We start from the raw sequence: 21,942 nt of genomic DNA on the forward strand, positions 1-21,942 counted from the left end.
TGTCCATATTTCATACCCAGTTAAGCTTTAGCTTATCTATTGCCCTGTCCCTCCTCAGATTGTTTTGGGTTTTGACATGTATTGTGTTTCATATCACTTTCCAGTTATTCAAGTATAAATCTTGGAAAACTAAGTTTGACACTTCTGTGTTTATTGCATCCCTGGTAGTACCAGATATGGAAAAGGCACTCGGTACATATTCGATCACATGGGAGACACTCACCATGCATTTTGTTACTTCTCTGGAAGACAGTGTCTTCTTTGTCAACTGAATCGGGGTCAGTGCAGAAATGTCTGATATTTTCATCGAGGTACCAGCTTTGATTCTCATCCACCAGAGTAAACATTATAACAAATTCTCGGTCTACATCAGTCCTTGTCCCTGAATATGTATTCAGCATACCTATCAGGCACATTCAAAAGAGTAGAGAAAAAAGTTCAAGGTGGACTAAATCAAGATGAGCTTTTGAGGCAGCCGGTGGCATAATGGTTAAGTTCATGCGCTCCACTTCTGTGGCCTGGGGTTCACTGGTTTGGATCCTGGGTGCGGACCTAGCACTGCTTGCCAAGCTATGCTGAGGCAGCTTCCCACATAGAAGAACTAGAAGGACGTACAACTAGGATATACAGCTATGTACTGGGGCTTTGGGGAGAGAAAAAAAAAGAAAAGAAGAGGAAGATTGGCAACAGATGTTAGCTCAGGACCAATCTTCCTCACCAAAAAGGATAAAAAAAAAGATGAGCTTTGCTTCCTGCCAATGGTGTGAGATAAGTTTGAAGTTTGTCAAAGACCTCCATGTACAGGAGTACGTAAAAGCAGCAAAGGGCTTTAATGGAAATAACAGCACCATAGAAGAGAAAAGTCATAAAACAGAAATCTTCACAACTGCAGCCTCAAAAACCTGGCTATCCCTAAACGAAGTCAATTTCATCGATAGAGCACAGATACACTAAATTGACTAATTCGGACTAAAATAGCAAAGTGATTATGTGGGTGACATAATGAAGCACAAGCATCCTGGTCATTTGACTACCTTTGGGTGTCAGTGTGGTATGAACAGCTATTAACACGGAGTATTCCTTAAAAATATATGTATAAGTTTCAGAATGCTATGATGGTTCTTAGGCAGAAGACTAAATTATTGCCCCTGCTATGAGGTCATATTGATATTCTATGTTAGAATACAATTTTCCTAATTCTTTAAGAAAATTTGGAAGAAGAGGCACATTCTGTGTGGCACAAGGGAGGTAGGCAAGACAAGACCTGAAGTTCACATACACTTTTCAAGACACTTGGGAACAGGCTCCTGGGGGGTTGAGGAAGGGGGTGAGGAGCCTCCTTACCTTCTTTGCACACCAACAGTGGGCCAATTAGCCCAGAGCAGATGTCCTTAGGGGCGTCAATGTGCGAATGGTACACCCAGGTCAGGCAGTTGGCATCTGCAGGAGCAGGGGCATATTCTTCTCTCACTGGCCAGACGTAGGTGTAGTTTTTGCCAGGAGGAACCATGTCATCATTCTTGTTCCTTCCAGACGTTCCATCTGGGTAGAGGGCTCCTTCCAAGAAAGGAGAAAACCTGGTTAAAATATAGAGATCGCATGCTATCGTGGAGAGCCAGAGCTTTGGAATCAAACACATATGAATTAAAACTTATTTGCTATGGGACTTGAGGCAAGTTGCTTAAATTCTCAGTGTCTCAGTTTTCTACCAGCAAAGCTGGAATGTTGAGATCCACCCTACAGGAATGTGAGAACTAGATGAGGCAACATATGTGAAGTGCCCTGCACAGAACGAGATGCTTAATACATGTCCTTAAAGAGCCCTTCTGATGGGCTTCCTGTACCAGTCAGAGAGATTTCAATTCACTTCACTTCTCATCAACTCACGAAGGAAAGGAGAAGCAGCAGTGGAAATAGTGAACTTCTGGGGCGCTTATTACAGACTCATTGCCTGTGTGAGGTCTCGTGAGAGATAGGAAGGAAGAATAAGACATTCCTCCTGCCACCAGCGATCTTAGACTTCTGTTGGGCAAACCGGAATATGTATTATGAACACATGGGACAACTGGAGAATAAAGTAAGGTGATGTGCTGAATGTAATTTTGAGCCTGTGCAAGGTGGAGGGTCTACCGCAGAGGGAGTAGGGGCGAATGGGCAGAGCACTCCCTTTCTCTGTTCTATAAACTACGATTGCACAAGACGTTTCAATTAAGGAAAGTCCACTGCCAAAAACAGTTCAAACACCACCTGGGCATAAGGCGGGAGACCAACGTGTATATGTTATAATTATCAGAAGCTTCAAAACAGAGTTGGGATTTGAGGAGCCTTGAAGGACTGGGAGGAGTTGGATGGTACTGAGAAGAAGCTGGAGGGTGAGAGGCAGAGAGAGAGATGGATGTGGACTCACCCCTAGTTCATTCTCCATTCTTTCATTTGTTTATTAATTCATTCGACAAACCTGTATTGGATGTTGACCACATGCCAGCAAACGTGCTAGGCCTTAGGAATACAAATCCAAATGAGAAAGCAAGAGCCAGTATAGCCAAGGCAAGCCAAAGAAGGATATAACTAAAAAATATAACATTGTCTTTTTAACAAATTCTACCATGAAAACAGAATTTGATTTTTGGAAAAGGATGCCAGGAAAAAACAACAGCTAAGCCCCTATTATGTGATACATATAGTGGGTACTTCGTGTTTATTATCTCACTCTTCAAGCCAACCCCATATGGTAGGTATTAGTATTCGTTTTTACATTAAATTAAGTAACACTGCCAGCAGGTGGCTGGGCCAGATTCCAGTCTAGTTGTGTCTGACTTCCCACTACACCATGATAACTCCCCGCAAATTATTGGGGATATGATGTATGGACTATTTTTACATATTTATTCACCTTATTTTTACATACTTTCTTTTTACGTATATGTTTATGTAAGACTTTCTTTTGCATGCTGGCATTTAATTACTTTTATTCTGACAAGAATAGGAATCATTTTGCAAATTAAACCGATATCCTGTGTAATACTCAAAGGTAAGGTCAGAGAGCAAAACCTATACAAAGAAAGCAAGAGATGAATTTAATTAATTAGACCCGTTCAGTATTAAGTGTAGCTCTGACTTTCCTGGTTATATTTAGGTCATACTGATATACAGAGGTTTACAATATATATTAGGTTTTTATAACTAGGTTATGCTGTTTCTAATAAAAGGAATCTTATCAGTTCCTTAAGAGAAAGGAACTTTTTGAGGCCAGCCTGGTGGCATAGTGATTGAGTTCGTGCATTCCACTTTGGTGGCCTGGGGTTCGCAGTTTGGGATCCTGGGCATGGACCTACACACCACTCATCAAGCCATGTGGTGGCGGCATCCCACATACAAAAAAAAAACAAAAATAGAGGAAGATTGGCACAGATATTAGCTTAGCAACAATCTTCCTCAAGCAAAAGGAGGAAGATTGGCAACAGAAAAAAAAGAGGAATTTTTTGCTGGTACTAAATTCTAAAAGAATATTTTCAAGAAAGCCATTTTATGCAAATTATTGAGTAATATAATGAATTATGTCTTTGATGTTTTCAAGAATGGTTTCCAAATGTGCAAAACTATTCTTTCCAAAAATAATTTCTTTCCTCATCTCTCAGTATAAGGTGAGACTGTAACATTGAAAAGTATTTGACAAAACCATTTTTACTCAAAGTTAAACTAATGTATTTCACTCCTTTCTAATTTGATAACTGATCTAACCTGATAGAGGAATAGGGAAAATCCAGAGTGCTACCCACCATTCATTAAATCCAAAAGGCATTTAAAAAATTCCTATGTTACCTAGCCTCTCAGAGACATTTGATATTATTGTCGTTTTCCTCCCTCTTAAAAAGTTCTCCTCCCTTAGCTCCTGTGACATCACACTGTCCTCTCTGGAAACTCTTTTTCAATTTAGTTTTCCAGTTCATTCTCCTCTATTTGCCATTCAGTGTCAGAAATCCTCAAGGTATAATGCTGGCTCCCTTCCTTCCATGCCCAAAGCACCCTCCCTGGTTAATAGTACCCATCCCTGCAGTGCACCATCAGCTTCATGTCAGAGACTCTCACTTTTATCTCCTGCCTGACCTGACCTCTGAACTTTGCATTGATATCCTAATGTCTACTGGACATCTCCACTTGTAAATCTCAAAAAGATCCCAAAAGCAATCTTTTCCAAAGAACACTGGCCCTCCTCTCCCAAAACTGGTCCTCAACCACTGCTACCTGTCTCATGAAAGGCATCACCAGTACTCAGTGTCACAGCCAGAAACTAAGGAAACAATCTTATCTTCTTCCTCTTCTTCTCTCCCCATTTCCAAAGCACCATAGGTCCTGTCCTTGCTTCTTCTCAAATTCACCCATTTATATCCATCTCCACCATCATGACTGTAGTCCAAACAACATCATCTCTCATCACTCAACTTCTGCAGTGACCTCCGAGCCGGTTTGCTGCATCTCTTGCCTCTCTAATCCATTTTCCAAGTCAAAACAAGAGTTATCTTTTCAAATCTCAAATCTGATTATATTGCCCCCTACTTAAAATGATTCCATGGTTCCCCATCACTCTTGGGATGAAAGTCAAATGTGCTGAACATGGGTTGTAAGGTCCAGCATGGTCTGGCTCAAGAAATCTTGAACTCCCTGGACCAGGTCAGTTTTCTAAAATGCATTCCCACAGAAAGAAGGGCAGTAGAGCCAGTGGTTAATTCACAGCCATTGAAGTGAGACTATGTGGAATCAAATCCTATCTGCATCGCTTGTTAGCTATGCGACTTAGGTGATTTCTTTCTCTTTTCTGAGTGTTAGCTCCTTATCTGTAAGATGATGATAATTATAATCCCTTCCTCATAAAGTTTTTGAGGCTTACATGACATAATATCTATAAAACATTTATCATGGTGCCTGGTATATAGTAAGCATTCAATAAATGTTAGTTATTATTTACTCATAGCATTTGCCTAATTTTTTAATTATATATGTATGTGTGTGTGTGTGTGTGTGTACATATATGGTATAATTGCTGAACATAAGTAGTTCACATACCCCTGGATAAACTTGACACTGTGTGAAAGCAAAGAGGAGAGGCAAAGGGCCCAGTAAAAAATAAATGCCAAGGCAGACAAAAAATGCCTGAACTTTGAGTGTGTTTCCTATCACCTGCGGACCCAATGGCAGAGAACAGAAGACTTACTGATGCTGAAGCATAACCTCTGTCCAGTCATTTGCTGACCTCTAAGCTAAGCAGATATAGAGGTGAGCCCTAGCAGCCAGGCTTAAAAATAAAAGCAAGAAAAAAAAAAGAGCAGAAACCTTAGTGGCCACACCTATAGGGAAGACAGATTTCACAGATTTAGCCCAGGCAAGTTACTAAACAAAAAAGCAAACAAACAAACAAAAACAAACTTGGATGAGACAGCAATTCAAATCCAGAATTGCTACAATATATTCTCAATAATGTCCAGTGTTCGACAAAAACAACCGAAAAAATGAGACATGCAAAGAAATAGGAAAGGGTGATACATACTCAGGAAAAAAAGCAATCAATAGAAACTATCTCTAAGTGTATCCAGATGTAGAATTTAGCAGACAAAGACTTCAAAACAGCTAGTATAAATATGTTCAAGCAACTAAAAGAAATTTGGTTTAAATAATTAAGGGAAAGTAGAACAAAATGATTCAACAAATAGAGAATCTCAATAAGGAGATAGAAATTACAAAAAAGAACCAAGTTGGAGTTTGGGCATTGAAAAATACAAAAAATGAAATAAAACATCCTCTAGAGGGACTTGACAACAGATTCAAGATGGCAAAAGAAAGAACTAGTGAACTGGAGGATAGAGCATAGAATTATCCCATCTGAAGAAGACAGAAAAAAATTGAAGAAAATAAGTAGAACCTCAGAGACCTGTGGGACAATATTAAGTGTATTCATATATGTGTAATAGTAGTCTTCCAAAGGAGAGGAGAAAGAAAAAGGGGCAGAAAAATATATGAAGAAATAATGGCTGAAAAGTTTCCAAATTTGGTGAAAAACGTTACACATCAAAAAAGAATAATGAACCACAAATAGAATAAACACAAAGAATCTACACATAGACACATTGTCAAACTGTTGAAAGAAAAACGCAAAGAGGTAACATTGAAAACAGAACAGAAAAATACTCATCGTATACAAGGGAGCATCAACACAATTAATGGTTGACTTCTCATGTGAATATTGGAGATGAGAAGACAGTGGGATGACCTACTTCAAGTGCTGGGGAAAAAATGCCAACCAAGAAAACGATATCCAGCAAAACTATCCCTCAAAAAAAAGAAGGCAAGATAAAGATGTCCTACATAAACACTGAGTGAATTTGTTGCTAGCAGACCTGTCTTATAAGGAATACTAAAGGAAGTCCTTCAGACTAACAGGAAATGACACCAGAGAGTAACTTGAATCTATGGGAAGAAAGGAAAAGCACCAAAAATGGGAAATGTGTGAGTTAATATACAAGACTCTATTAATATATTTTTCCTTTCTTCTTTTAATTTCTTTAAAAGTCATAAGGTAATATAAAGTACTAAGTATAATATCATATTGTTGGGTTTAGTTAGAGAGAGATGTAATCTATGTGACAATAATAGCTCAAAAGAGGGGGAAGAGGATGGAGCTTTATTGGAGCAAAGCTTCTACGTTTTACCAGAACTAAGTTGGTAAAAATGTGAAGTATATTGTGATGAGTTAAAATGTATATTACAATCTCTAGGCCAACTATTAAGAAAATAACTAAAAAGTATACAGTTAAAAAAATCAACAGAAGAATATAAATAGTACACTAAAAAATATTTGTTTCACCATAAAGAGGGCAGCAAAGGAGGACCAGAGGAACAAGAAAGACAGAAGGCATATAGAAAATAATTAGCAAAATGACAAATGTATATCAAACCAATCAATAATGACATTAAATGTGAATGTTCTAAATACCCCAATCAATATGCAGAGATTATCAAACTGGACAACAAAAGCTAACATCCAACCATAAGCAGTCTATACCTTAGATTCAAAGACACAGATAGGTTGAAACCAAAAGAATGCAAATAGTAACAATATGAGAGCTAACGTAACTCTCAGTAACAGGCAAAATAGACTTTAAGAAAGAAATATTGCTAGAGACAAAGATAAGTATTTTATAATGATAAGAGTCAATGTATCAGGAAGATACAACAATTATAAATATATTCATATCTAAGAAAAGAGTCTCAAAACACACAAAGCAAAAGTCGACTTCACTGGAAGGAGAAATACACAACTCAACAATAACTGTTGGAGATTTCAATACTCTTCTCTCAATAACTGATAGGACAACTAGACAGAAAACCAGCAAGGATATAGGAGACTTCAACAACACTATCAACCAACTCAACCTGACATCTCTAGAACATTCCACTCAATGACTGCAGAATATACCTTCTTTACAAGAGCACATAGGACATTCTTCAGGATAGACAATAAGCTACATATAAAATAAATCTCAATAAATTTAAAACAACTGATAAGATGCAAAGTATATTCTCATACCACAATGGAATTCAATTTGATATCATGAACAGAAAGAAATCTTGCAAATCCTACAAATATTTTGAAATAAAATAATACATATCTAAATAACCCATAGGTCAAAAAAAGAATCAAAACATAAATTGTAAAATATTTTGAACCACATAAAAATGGAGAAAAAACATACCAAAATTTATGGTATACAGCTAAAGTAGTACATAAAAGGAAATTTAAGCTTTAAACATTTATGAAAAAGGGAAGAAAAGTTTCAAATCAATAACATAAGCTTCTCCTTTAAGAAACTAGAAAATGAAGAGGAAACTAAATTTAAAGCAAGGAGAAAGAAGGAAATGACAAAGACTGGAGCAGAAATCAATGAATGAGAAAACAGAAAAACAATATAAAGTAGATGAAACCAGAAGTTGGTTCTTTGAAAAAGATAAACAAAGCTTTATTTAGAAGTTTCTAGTGAGAAAACTTTATCTAGACTGACCAAGAAAGAGAGAGGGCACAAATGACCAAACCAGGAATGAAAGAAGGGGCATCACCCTGACCATACAGAAATCAAAAGGATCATAAGGGAATATTATAAACAATTTTATGCCAAAATATTAGACAATTTAGATGAAACTGACAAATTCATAGAAAGAAGCAAATTACCAAAACTGACTTAAGAATAAATTAAAAATTGGAATAGACTTATAATATGTAAGGAATGGAGCTAGCAATCAAAAATATTCCCTCAAAGAAAAACACAAGCTGAGATTGTTTCACTTATAAATCCTATCAAATACTGAAAGAAGAGAAGATGCCAATCCTTTACAAAATCCATCAGAAAATAGAGGAAGGAATAGTTCTGAATTCATCCTATGAGGCAAATATTAGCTTGATACCAAAGCCAGATAAAGACATCACAAGAAAAGAAAACTACAAACTAATATTCCTCATGAAGGTAGACACAAAAATTCTTAATAAAATATTAGCAAACTGACTTCAGCAACATATTTAGAGAATTATACCACGACCAAATAGAATTTATGCTATGATTGCAACATTGGTTTAATATTAAAAAATAAATCAATGTAACATAACACATTAATAGAATAAAGGGAAGAAAACTCACATGATCATCTCAACAGGTGCAGAAAAGTAATTAACAAAATCCAGTATTTATCAAATTAAAAGCTCTGAACAAACTAGGAATGGATGGGAACTTCCTCATAAAGGATACCTAAGAAAACTCATGGCTGACATGTTTAATAGGAGGGAGACCGAATGCTTTCTTCCTAATATTGGGAACAAGGCAAGAATATCTGCTCTCACCACTATTATTAAATATTGTCCTGAAGGTTCCAGCCAGTGCAGTAAGGCCAAAGAAAAAAATTAAAGGTTTACAGACTGGTAATTAAGAAGTAAAACTGTCTTTATTCACAGCGATGTGAAGCTGTATGTAGAAAATTCCAAGGAACCTTCTAAATGTCTACTAATAGACAAATTTAACAAGATGGGAGGATACAAAATAAATATACAAAAAATCGATTGTATTTCAATACACTAACAACAAATACTCAAAAAATGAAATTAAGAAAACTATTCCATTTCTCACAGCATTAGAAAGAATAAAATACTTTGGGATAAATTTAACAAAAGAAATGAAAGTCTTGGACACTAAAAACTAAAACATTGTTGGGAGAAATCAAAGATTTAAATTTCATGTTCATGGACTGGAAAACTCAATATTGTCAAGATGGCAATTCATCTTTAAGATGTAGATGGCAATTTTCCCCCAATTGATTAGTAAACTCAATGCAATCTTCATCAAAATCCCACTAGCTTTTTTTTTTTGTAAAAATGAACAAGCTGACCTAAAATTTATATGGAAATACAAAGAAGAATACTTAGAAGAGCTAAGAAGTCTTGAAAAGAAGAACAAAGTTGGATGATTTATACTACCTAATTTCAAAACTTACTATAAATCCACAGTAATTAAGACAGTATGGCATTGGTACAAGGATAAGCTTATAGATCAGTGGAACAGAATTAAGAGCTCTGAACCAAACCCTTACACTTAGAGTCAGTGATTTTCAATGATAGCTTCTGATTCATTCATCTTTTACTCCCGGGACCCACAGTCAGTCTCTGGCATCTACTGGATGTTCAAAGGAAGGTTTATAATTGAAGGCAAATCTTTTAAAAGCACTGAGAAGAAGTGAATTGGGGGCCCAAAAGCACATGAAGTAAGGACCTGGCCTTTGCTCCAAACTTTACCCAGAGTTCCTCTGGCAGAACTAGGAAGGTTAAGAATAAACCTGTATATCTTTTTCGGAAAAATGTCTGTTCATATCCTCTTCCCATTTTTTTCTTTTTCTTTTTTTATTTTGAGGAAGATTAGCCCTGAGCTAACATCTGCCACGAATCCTCCTGTTTTTTGCAGAAGAAGACTGGCCCTAAGCTAACATCCATGCCCATCTTCTTCTACTTTATATATGGAAGAGCTGCCACAGCATGGCTTGAGAAGGTGTAGGTCTGCACCGGCATCCGAACCAGAGAACCCTGGGGCCGCCAAAGTGAAACGTGTGAACTTAACTGCTGCACTACCAGGCCAGCCCCACTCTGCCCATTTTTTGATCAGGTTGTTGGTCATGAGCAAGAGTGCAACAGGGGATGTGAAAAATACTTTAGTCTCAAAAGCCTAAGAATGTTGTTTAAAATTTTTTAAAAGCAGTAGGGAAGACTCAAGAAATCGTACTGTTGAAACTCTTAAAGCACACGCAAGAAGACTATATTTTCCTTCAGAAAGGAAGCACTGAAGACAGGAGCCGTAAGCAGGGAAGTTGGGATCAATTTACACTGAGACACGATCCCCACAGCCAAGCCTGTTACTGGTGATGGGACACTGGAACCTGTTGGTGCCTGCTGCTCTTTATCCAGTGTGCCACCCAGTCATGACTGATGGACAAAGAAGGACGTTAGTGTGCTTCTGGGGCTCGGTGGGGCATGTGCTAAGGGCGCCCAGAACCCAGTTCTGTATTAACATAAAAAAGAGTGAGAAAGGAGGGAGGAAGGAAGGAAGGGAATAAAAAAGGAAGACGAGAGAGAGGAGGGGGGACAGATGGGGAGAGAAGGAGACTGGGAGAAGACAATGAACACGCATAACCATTGTGCTCTCAGAATCCCTTTCGCTGTAACTGACAGCTGCCTTACACTGGAAACAGAGACAAGACACCCATAATACAGGATTGACATTTACCTTCTGAATCTTTGTTGTAGAAGACTCCATGTGGGTGCAGAGAGTAAGGGCGGGAGGCAAAGTTCTTTAAATGGATGACGATCACATCACCCACTTCAGCCCTCAAGATGGGGCCCAGGAATCCAAGCCAGGGAGGTTTGGGGATCTCCGTGGAGTAAGTCTCATCTGTGTAGTGTCTGTAAACAGCCTTTTTGTAAAGACTGCCTATCCTGTTGGGCCCTCTTTCGAGAAATAAGGTTGCAAGTCTAAAAGTAAGAAGAAAAATATTCTATAATTAAAATTAAAAGAGAAGTCCAAATAGCTTACCTTAACGGTTCATGAAGTGCTTGCACGTATGAGTTCTCGTTTGGGGTTCACCATAACCCTGTGACCTCTGAAGAGCAGAGAAGATTTTCCTTAAGTTACTGATGAGGAAACTGAGGCTAAGAAAGTTAAGCGACAAGCCAAAAGGTAAAAAGAGTATTCACAACCAAACTAAAACAAAGCCAAAATACTCTAAATTTAGTCATACTGTCCATTTGCCCCTTTTCATTCAACACACTCCCCTTCACTTTTTCATTTAACAAACACTTAATATGCTCTTGCTGCATTCCAGCACTTTGCTGGGTGCTGTGGAGGAATACAAAAGAGTTTGTGTTGTAACAGAGGGAAAATCAAGGCACCACATAGATCAGCTATGATTAAGTAAGTGCCAATTCTGTGGTAGATACAATGGATATAGGCTCGATTTTTATAGGAATATATTCATTCAGAGAAGATTGCTGTGGGTCAAAGAGGTCAGAAAACACCTCGTGAAAAATGAGGGAATTAAGGAGAAGTCGGATTGGATAACAAGTGGAAAAATGAGGACACTAAGCAGGGACAGAGCATGAGCAAAGAGGAAGAAGTACACATGGAAGGAGGGGAAAGCAGGTTATAGGGTGGGCACAGGTCTGGAAGGTAAGGAGTGAGAATTTGGATACATGTAAAATCTGGGGAAAGACTGACAATGAACTTTAATTCCATGTTGAAGAATTTATCTTAGAAGCACTGAGGGCTCACTGAGGTTTTTCATACAGTGAGTGATATGATAATTGGTGTTTATGGACTATTCTTATAGCACTGGTGTGCAAGTTTTAGAGGAGTCAGGCAAAGGCAAGGGGTAGGAGGGCTGTCAGGAGACCAGCAGGAGGTGGTACAATAGAAAGAAAGGGATGGATGTGAAAAGACAGGATTCTAAGATTTGATGTGACCAGATGCCTTCCTGGGGCCCCAGGGTGAGGGAGAGACTCAGTCCCATGGTCTGGGAGTCTGAGACAATAGCAGCACTGGTGACACCACTTCAGAGGTGGCCTTCTCCTGGGGAGGTGGAACCCTGTTCTCCACTCTCAGACTGTATGCTTAGCGTGGGGCTCCAATCCTAGCTCCAACCCCAGAAGTAGTGGCTTCTGCTTAAGAGAAAGCTTCACTACTCCTGGGTGCAGCCATCCCAATGTAGCTGTGTTCTCTCTGGGGATGAGAGGGAAGTCCCACTCTGGCACATACTCCTATATATGTGCATGCATGCATTATCTCTCGGTTATTGAACAAACTTTAGTTATGTCAAGCCCCATACTCAGTCCTGAGGATACATAGAAAAAAGGCAAAGCCTTGAAGGAGCTCTCATTCTAGAAGGGAGAGTTATGAACACACAGATTATGTTCTGGGGCATCTAATCTTCTGTGGTTTCCAAGAGGAAATAATGCCTAAGATGGTTTCAAAGAGCAAAGAGGAGTTACCCAAGCAAAGAAGACGGAAAGTGCTGGTGTAACAGACATCTTGGAGTTTTGCCAACTCAGCTCTCACACTCCATTCTTTGGTCTAAGAGCACACTTTCCCCATTCTCATTCTATGTGCTTTGGATGGGGCTCCACCTCCAGCTCTAGAGATGGAGCAAGGGACTCAGCCTAACCTATCAGCACATGAAGTTGCTTCATACGTTGTTGACAGGAAGGGCTTGTGATCCAGGCATGGCCAGTTGGTGTTATTCCTTCCCCAACCAAGCCACCCTGGATCACAGTGATTGGTTCAGGAACAGCCACAGGGTGGCTGGTTGGTTTAATCCAGGGGACTCTAAGGACTTGTAAAGGATCTCTTTCTTGCGCACTTGGAACCAGGCGTGTGAGTCTAGAGCTTCTGGCAACTATATGGCCAACCGAAAGAGAAAGCCTGCTTGGGAGTTGTTGTATGTTCCTCTAATCTCTTAAATTTTACTATTTACTTCTTCCCTCTAATCAACTACTACTTGCTTCCATCACTACTTTCCTTTTCATTTTTCTCTTTTCCATTTATTGTATTTTCTATCCTCTTTTATTCACTTCCAATAATTCATTCTTTCAAAAAAGTATTAAGCTCTTACCAGATGTCATTCAGACCTTCTCTTTTCTACTCTTTTGCACTCCCACCCTCCAACCTTTTTCTCTTTGTGTTTTTCCCCATTCTCTTTCTCAATTCTTCCCAATAGAAAGCTATCCCAGCCTTTCCTAAAGGGTGCAATCCAGGGTATTTAAGAGTAATCAGGAAGCTTACTCTGGGTCAGGATGAGTGATTCTTGGAGTTCTGTTCATTTCAGGTCCACAGTGAGTGTCAGAGTAATTCTAGGAGGAGTAGACCAGTTGGATGGAGAAAACCCTTGTAGATCTGTTCTATGACATGGTGGCCCAAAGGGTTTTGAGGCGACTCCAATCTCCCAGGTTCCTCCAGAGTGCCCTGCACCTGTTCCTCCCTGACCTACTTTGATTCCTCCTCCTCCTTTCTGAGTCAGAAGCCTAGGCAGATGCCCTGATTCAGGAGCCTTGTCCTATCACAGGCCCCAGCGTCAGACATGAACAGGCAGAGCTATCAACCCGTAGAACTTTGTTGGAGTTCACCCTATAGCTAGACCTGAGCCACATTCTCATTCCACCCAGAGACAGACCCAGGGGCAGTGATCTTCCTGAGATAGACGTATTTCCTGGACCAGAATATATAAAATTTATATCCCTGTGTGACTGTGTCCCTACGATAGGACAAGCCCTTTACGACTTCTGTGACCACTGTGGATGGGGATCAAAGGGAAGACCCTCCTTGCCCTGTGATAGGCTCTGTCTTCATCTGTCAGCACACGTGACCCCTTTGAGAACTCTCCTGGTGAATCCTACATACATCTCCTCTATTTCAGTCCTGAGATGAGCTTGAAAACCTTTTTACTGACTTCCAACAAGTAAAGATTGAGGACCTAAAGCATGCAAGGTGCAGGGCTAGGTGCTGTTTTGGATAAAAATATGAACAAGACACAACCCCAGAATAAGTAAGTCTATGATCAAAAAGAAGGGACAAAGACATTGATGCCTACTTGAAGGAGACTAATAAGAATTGTAAGAGAACACCCTGCTCTGGGGATTTAGAAGAGAGGGAGAAATAATGGGCACTCCAAGTGGAAGGGACAGTTTGAGTAAAGTGTTCAGGGTGGGGAAATTAGAGGTCAATTCAGCGAATCTCAAGCAGCTTTCTATGCCAGAAAACTTGACGGGAGTGAAACTAGTAAAATGGGAATGCTGGGTTAAGGTGTTTGAATGTAGTTATATCTGCAACTAAGGGTCACTAAAGATTCTTGGGCAGGGAAATTTGACCAGATCTGTGTTTCAGGAAGAGAGTTTTGGCAGGTCCCACACCTAACTTCTCTCCATCATACCTGACCATATGATATTGCCCATCTGCTTCTGCTCACTGGACCAAGCCACTTGCTAAGCTTCTACCCTGAATACCTAGTCATGACACCTGTACAGCTGACCAAGGCTCTGTTTAACTTCATACCTGATTTGGGGAATTTTCTTCCTTGAGATCTGACCACAACCCAGCTGAGTCGGCCTCTCCCAGTGGCCCAGATGTGGTGTCTGCTTGCCCAGTCTGGTCTGGGTCTTTCTTTGGCCAATGTGGGAAATTTCACCGTCCGTCTTTAATTCAAAGTCTTTCCCCACTGCTCCTCCTCTCCTTCTTTCTGGGTCTGGCCCAAGCAGAGAATTCATTTGTTGATGGAGCCACACTGGGTCTGATAGTCTCTGCATTAACTAATGGTTTTGTGTTTACTTCATTAAGATAGGCACTTCATTAAGCACTATAGATCAAAAAGCTAAGGAAGAGATATTTTCAGGTCTTCATGTTCATTTACTCGAAGAGATTATCAACTGTTCATATATCAGTGACTCAAATACAAGCTTCTAAGCAGTTCCTACTACAAAGCTCCCCAGCAGTCTCTAGTATGAATGGCAGTTTTGCCCACTCTGCAGACTTTTCAGGATGATGGAGTCAGAGATCAACGTGTCGAGTAGGCAGGCATCCATCCTGCCATGGAGCAGAAGGTAAAAATAGGAGATAGAGGAGAGCGTGCCTGGGTCAAGCTAGTTAGAAGAATCCAAAGCCTCAAGTCAAAGCAGGAAAAATCTTTGGTGCAAATGGCCCAGCTTTCTTCTCCAGCCTCATTCCTTCCCTTTTTGCCCAACTCCCATGTCCTCATGCTTCTGTCCGGTTTGATGCTCACCCTTGTCAGAACAGACTGTGTCCTCTCAGCATTCCACGAATTCCACACATTCTTTTTCTTATGCCTGGGTGGTCTTTTTCATTCTTGACCAGCCAAATATCCTTTGAGTTCAGTTCAAACTCTTCCTCTTTACCTCATTAGAGCAGAACAGTGCTCTGTTCATGCACTAATAACACACTTGCCAAAATACGTTACAATAAGATATGTATATCCCTGGTTTGTGAGTTCATTGAAGACAAAAATCCTTCAAATATCTTTTTCATTATAATGCTTAGCAATTGCCTAGAAGAGTTGGAGCTTAACAGCTTAGAATTTTAAAAACCTTGAATTAGCCCCCAGATTGGCATTTGAAAAGTGGGATAGTTTTACAGGCTACATTTGCAGAAAGGTGTATGGTATTATATTTGACTTTGAATATCCTCTAGGCCCAGGATGGCAAATAGGTTGTAACTCATGCACCAGATCTGATTGATTGGTAGTGATTGCTTAGGAAAGAAGTCAAGATTGAGTTGAATCACAGGGAAAGAATGCCATGATCCCCTCAAGATGTCTACTGTGGACATGGCTCTGGGGACATACTCAGTACGTAGCTGCTCTCTCTGCTCTACGCAGACAGCCAGGTAGCACGGTTCTCCAGGGTCTTTGAGTGTGGCCTTCTCTACAACTAGAAGCCATAATAATATCACTACTGGCAGAATGTACACTGAGTTGCTTTCCCATAGCAGCAGTGGTTAGAGAATGATCTAGTCATGTTCATTTGCCAGCTCCCCTTTGTAGCCAAAACACAGAAGGCATTATATCCAATGATGCCTGGGTCCAGCATTTGTTCACAAATCCAGTGAACATCTTTTCAGAAATCCAACATGTGACCTTATGAGTTTTGGTTTGCTGGACCTGCCTTCCAAAGACTGTTTTCTTTCTCCCATGGACCTGCTGACAAATAGGGTTACAGCCACCTTGCCTTTTGGTAACTTATAAACTGAAACTTAAAGCACAACAAAATTAAAAAGAAAGCATTTAATCAGAACATAGCATGATTTTGATGTCAAGTTAGAAAGTGGTTTCTTCACAACCTTGTTACTTCCTTGCTCTAACCAACTGAGGCATCCCGCCCTCCCTAGACAACCTAACATGATCACAGGCCATGGTCAAACTCATCAGCAGTGAAGCCCCTTTTAATGAGACTGGCCTTGGCCTCGGAGGCAGGAGAGTTTCCAAGGGTCCTCAGTTGATCCAGATTAAGAGGTGTTGCTGCTGGGCCTCAGCTCTAAAGGGCACTGAGACATCACTGGGGAGCTGGAGGCATCCCTGGGGGGACAAAATTCACCAGAAATGACATCGAAGGTGGAGAAAATGACAACTTCCAGAACTTCTCTAGGGTGAGTATTGTATGTGGTTGGAAAGGATCAGCTGCTTGAGATGGGGTTTGGGAGGTGGAAGGTGGAGACCCCAGGGGATGTGCTCTAGTAATAACAGGTGGTCACTGAAATCCCTCCCAAGGAGGATTGGTCCAGTGAAATGTAGGGTGGACTCCTTCTTCTTGTGACCAAGGGCAGGGTAAAAAACTGCCACCAGCAAGCCATCTTCTCCTCTCCCTGGCACTCAGCCTTTCCTTCAAATAAGAGTTGAACAAGTATTTTCGCAAATATCAATTGAAGGAGCCTCATATTATTTATCCGCCCAGAGCACCAGATTACTGCCTGCCCAGACACCCACACGTATCAACCCTGCCTTGCCCTGCCCTGGGTGTGGAGTCACTGGGGAGGACGGGCAGGGCCTGGGACAAAGGAGGAAGCCATGGATTCAGGCCCCTTAAGGAGGATCCAGGGACGGGCCTGACCAGAGAAAGACCAGCATCCCAGGCATCACATGGGCAGTCCTCCCAGGAGCAGCAAGACTCTCCCCACCAGCCACCAAATTCAGCTTCCAAACCAGAGAATGGGCCCAACAAGACAGGAATCCTGACAAAAGGGTCAGAGGATTACAATGATTTTGGTAGCAAAAGCTTCGAAAGACCGAAATGTTCTTCAACTGGTGACAGGTAAATAAATTATGGCACATTCGTAACACATGGCCATACAAAAGAATAAGCTGGTTCTACAGGTGGTAATATGGTGTGAGCACCAAGATACCAAATGCAAAAGACAAATTGCAGAGCAGCATGCAAAGTACGATCCCACTGGTGTGTTTTTAAGCAATATACATATACGTTTATGCAAAGAAAACATCTGGAAAGTGGTCAGGGGACACATGAAAGTGTAGCCTCTGGGCCATGGGACTGAAGTCACTGGCAGGAGAGAGAAGGGACGAGAAGTTTACTTTCACTCACCCTCTTCCATAATGTGGGCGTGTTTTACTCTGTACCTTTGTATTCACCTTCACAATAAAAACAAGCTCACGTTTCATTGAGAAAAGAGGTTACAGGCTGTTTGGCTACTGAAAGGCCAAATTTCTCTTCTCATGTGCCTTCTACTTCTGAAAACAAAGCTGCCACTGTGACATGTGTTGTTAGAGTAAGTTCCCTTCCACAGGAGGATTGGCATCCTGAGCAAGAAGCACAGTGCCTGCGCCCTTTTGGAGGGAAGAGAATCCCTGCTCACCCTCTGGCTTGACGAGCCCACTCTCCAAGGCATCAGGATTGGCACACTCGGGTCTTTGTACCCTTGGTCTTCTGCCTCTGTTTATCCACCGAGCCTGTGTGTATCTGCCCAGGAGCAAGAGCTCACCGTCTTCTACTCCACAAGGCAGACGCCTATATTTCACTGTGCAGGGGAATGGGATAAAAAGCTTGGATGCCTGACATGGGGTTTTATGATAGAGGCTCTTATGTTTCCCAGCCTCACTTGCAGCTTGCATGGTCATACAACAAAGTTCTAGCCAATGAGATGTAAACACATGTCACTCATTGGTACTTCTCTGGACTCCATTGGCAAAGATCCTTTTTGTCCTTTGCTGTTCCCCGTATTCACACCTGAAATGGAGATATGATGACTGGAGCTTCAGCAACCATCTGGAGAGAATGAGGCAGAAGGTCACACCCTAGGGGTGATCAAGTGGAAAACCAAAGGGAACCTGGGACCATGAAGATTGCCAACCTCTGGATCTCTTCTGTGTAAGCCAAAAAATATATTTAAGCCCAGGTTTTTCAAGTTTCTGTTAACCAGCAGCTGAACACAAGCCCTCACTGAACAGGCTGTTCAGAAGGAGAAGGAGGAGAAGAAGCAGTTCTTCCAAACTGAGTCATCCTCAGGCTGGCTAATTAGCCTCAGAGTAGGCAGAGTTGCCTGGCTTTATAGCTGACACTGGGTCACACAGTAAGGCAATGACAGAGCAAGAATTAGATTCAGAATCTCTGATATCCCCTCCAGGTTAAGCCTGCTGTGTAAAAAGCTATTATGATGTTATTCATAGGGCCTTGTTGTTCCAACAGACTCTGCAAGGAAAGATGGACATCTGACCCTCCTCGCCTCTTTACTCTGGGTTCCCAGCACACACACACACACACACACACACACACACACACGCAAATGTATAGTGAGCAAGAGCTCTTTACCATACGTTGTCTGGTAGAGCCACCCAAACAAGAGGAGAGCATATCAGAGGGAGGGGAAGTGTTCCCTGAATTCCTATAGCACTTATTGCATATGCTGCATATTTTAGCACTGAGTTATGTATTGACTTGTTTTGCACATTCCTGGACGTGTGTCAGTCTTATCACCTAAACAGCCACAAGACACCCCAATGGGGGATTAGAAATGCCCCCACTGTAAAGCAGTGGTTTCCAAATGTCTACCTAAGTGCCAACTGTATCAGAATTATCTGGGACATTTGCCAAAACTTTAGGTCCCCAGGTCTCATTTCAGGGCAATTGAATCAGACTTTCTGATGTCAGGGCCGTGGCATCTATATTTTTCCTGAGCTCACCAAATAATTCTTATGGCAGACCTTTCTGGTGCTTGCCCATTCTGATTCATCTTTCCTCCCAGCAGAAGGGGAGAGCAAAGAGCTTTTACAATTAGGTGGAGCCATGGGATTTTGGCAGGTGGGCTTTGAGTGGAAATGACATGTGGTATTTCTGGGCCAGGGCATTTAAATGCCCATTGCAAGACCCTTTCACTTCCTCTGCTGCAGGGGAAGCCTCAAGTAAAGATAGTGAGGCCTCAAGATCCAAGCAGCCTGGTTGCCAGTTTCCTCATGGAGGTCAGTTGTCCTGGAGTCATGTGGTCCTCTGTGAACCCAAGCGTGTGAGAAATACACCTCTGTGGTGTTAATCCCCTGAGATTTGGGGATTGTTTGTCACTACAGCACAACCTGCCCTATTCTGACTAATATAATTCTGATGTTCACGCAGGTTTGGAAATCACATTTCTGTAGTACTTAGCACAAAAACCATGGAAACTATTTGAAACCACAGGGACTATTGAAAGTAGAAAGGTAGGGAGGGTTGGGAGTAACAAAAAGTAGTCTTTTTAGTGTCTAGGCAGCCAACCATCCCTAAGAACAAATTGTGCATTTGTAACAGTAGGACAGAAGCTCCAGCTCCTATGAGTTCTAGAAGATGCTAATTTTGCCCAAGAAACAAAGCAAGGGGGTAATGTAAAGGGAGCCATCCACAGGAAGCACCTCCAATTTAGTAAAGGGCACTCATTGGAATGGCTGCCATGGTGGGTTGTATATTATTTAGTGTAGCTCTAGGACAGCCCCACTGTGACGGACTAAGCCATCACTGCCCCTCAGGTTCATTCCCAACCTACATTCTGACATTTTGACTCAAGCTAAGGAGATATCTATTTCCTGCTGTGAAGGAATCCGTTTGGGCTGGGAAGCTTCACATTAGCAACTGCTTTAAAAACCAAAGGGAGGATATAATACATTCACATTGCCAAGACCAAGGCCAGTACTGTGAAGGGAGATACCTTCCAAAAGCAGGCAAGAGTAACATGCCTGTGGGGTCATCTAACCAGTGCAGAGATGGATTTCCAGGTTAGATTCTGAGGAGGTCATAGCTCATAAGGGGTGTGCACCTCACCAGCACCACCGTCCCAGACAAGCTGGATCTTTTAGTGGGATATTTTTCCCATCCATTCGACCATTGAGCAACTCTTGAACCTCTACTGTACATGAGACATTAATCTCGAACCTGGGGCCAAGATGTATGAGTCTGAGGTCCTTCACTCAAGAGATTTACCATCTGGTTGGGAAACAAAACATATGCATTGGAGAATGAATAGCAACACTTGGTTTTCTATATTAAGTGGCAACTACATCATATATAGCCTGAATGACTGAGAGTGTTGTGGGGGTGGGGGAATGGGGTGAAGAGAAACTGAGAAGTAACATCAGCAGAGGGTGTGGTCAGAGAAGACGTGTGAGATCATTATAGTCACAATAAGGACAAGCAACATTGTTGTCTGAGCCTGAGATGGGACATTGTTCACAGAGGAGAAAACAGGAGTAAATTGGGACAAGTGCCACTTGGCAAAAAGAAGGATGGAAATGGTGATATGTTGCAATTCGAGTAAAGCCAAGCCCTCCTTAATTAGATTAATAATTTTAAAACCATCCCATCCATGCAGTGTGGTCCTGTACACATCCTGTCATCCTGTGTCCCCCGGCACCACCTAAATCTTGAATTCTTCCTTCTCACAATTCATTTCCACGGAAGTCCCTCAGAACACACACAAGGCATATTAAAAACAAATTCACATGATAAAGGGAAAAGACAATGAACTTGAATCCCAAGTCCCCCACTTGAGGTTGTGAGATCTTGGGGAAGTGACTTAAGTTCTGTGAACCCCAGTTTCTTCCTCTGTAAACCAATGACCATGATAGAGCCATGGTGAGGAGTAAAGGAGACGAGATGTGGAGACCCACGCAGAGCGTCTGGGAGAGTGAGAGCTCCATCAGTGGGAGGAATGATCATTTCTGGCGAAACTCTAATTAGAAAAGAGGAAAATGTGACCCTTCGAGTTCTGTTTCCCACAGTGCTCCTGCCCTCCAGAGAACCGTCAAGATAGGAGAGCTCCTACGATGATAACATTTCTGAGGGCTAACCCAGTGCCAGGCACCACATCTGAGCGCTGACAAATCTCCTGTCATTTGAGCCTCCTGATACCCCCAGGGCAGGCTGATAATGGCTTCCAAAGAAAAGTCCACATCCCCCTCTTTTTTTTTAAAGATTGGCACCTGAGCTAACATCTGTTGCCCATCTTCTTTTTTTTTTTTGCTTCTCCCCAAAGTCCCCCAGTCTATAGTTGTGTATTCTAGTTGTAGGTCCTTCTGGCTCTGCTATGTGGGACACTGCCTGAGCATGGCCCGATGAGTGGTGCCATGTCTGCACCCAGGATCCAGCTGGTGAAACCCTGGGCCGCCAAAGCGGAGAGCACGAACTTAACTGCTCGGCCACAGGGCCAGCCCAACACATCCCCCCTTATTTTAAAAAAGGGTCTTTGCAGATGTGGTTAAGGATTTTGAGATGATTGGATTATCCAAGTGGATCCTAAATGCCACTGAAAGTGTTCTTATAAGGGGGAGATTCGACACACACAGAGGAGGTGATATGAAAATGGAAGCAGAGAGTGGAGTGATGCCACC

At 41.5% G+C, this 21,942-nt stretch overlaps 1 protein-coding gene across 2 annotated transcripts in view; it reads right to left on the reverse strand.

Annotated features, from left to right (window-relative positions):
- HEPHL1 (hephaestin like 1) overlaps positions 1–21,942 on the reverse strand; it is a 77,185-nt gene that overhangs the window by 49,470 nt on the left and 5,773 nt on the right. For both annotated transcript variants that reach the window (XM_014835418.3, XM_070490434.1), the window contains exons 2-4: positions 10,812–11,056; positions 1,345–1,557; positions 224–403 (exon numbers count right to left, since the gene is read on the reverse strand). In XM_014835418.3, coding sequence (XP_014690904.1) covers positions 224–403; positions 1,345–1,557; positions 10,812–11,056 — 638 coding nt within the window. The remainder of the gene's footprint in view (positions 1–223; positions 404–1,344; positions 1,558–10,811; positions 11,057–21,942) is intronic.

This window comes from Equus asinus, chromosome 20 (assembly GCF_041296235.1).
Source record: "Equus asinus isolate D_3611 breed Donkey chromosome 20, EquAss-T2T_v2, whole genome shotgun sequence".
Taxonomy (NCBI): Eukaryota; Metazoa; Chordata; class Mammalia; order Perissodactyla; family Equidae; genus Equus; species Equus asinus.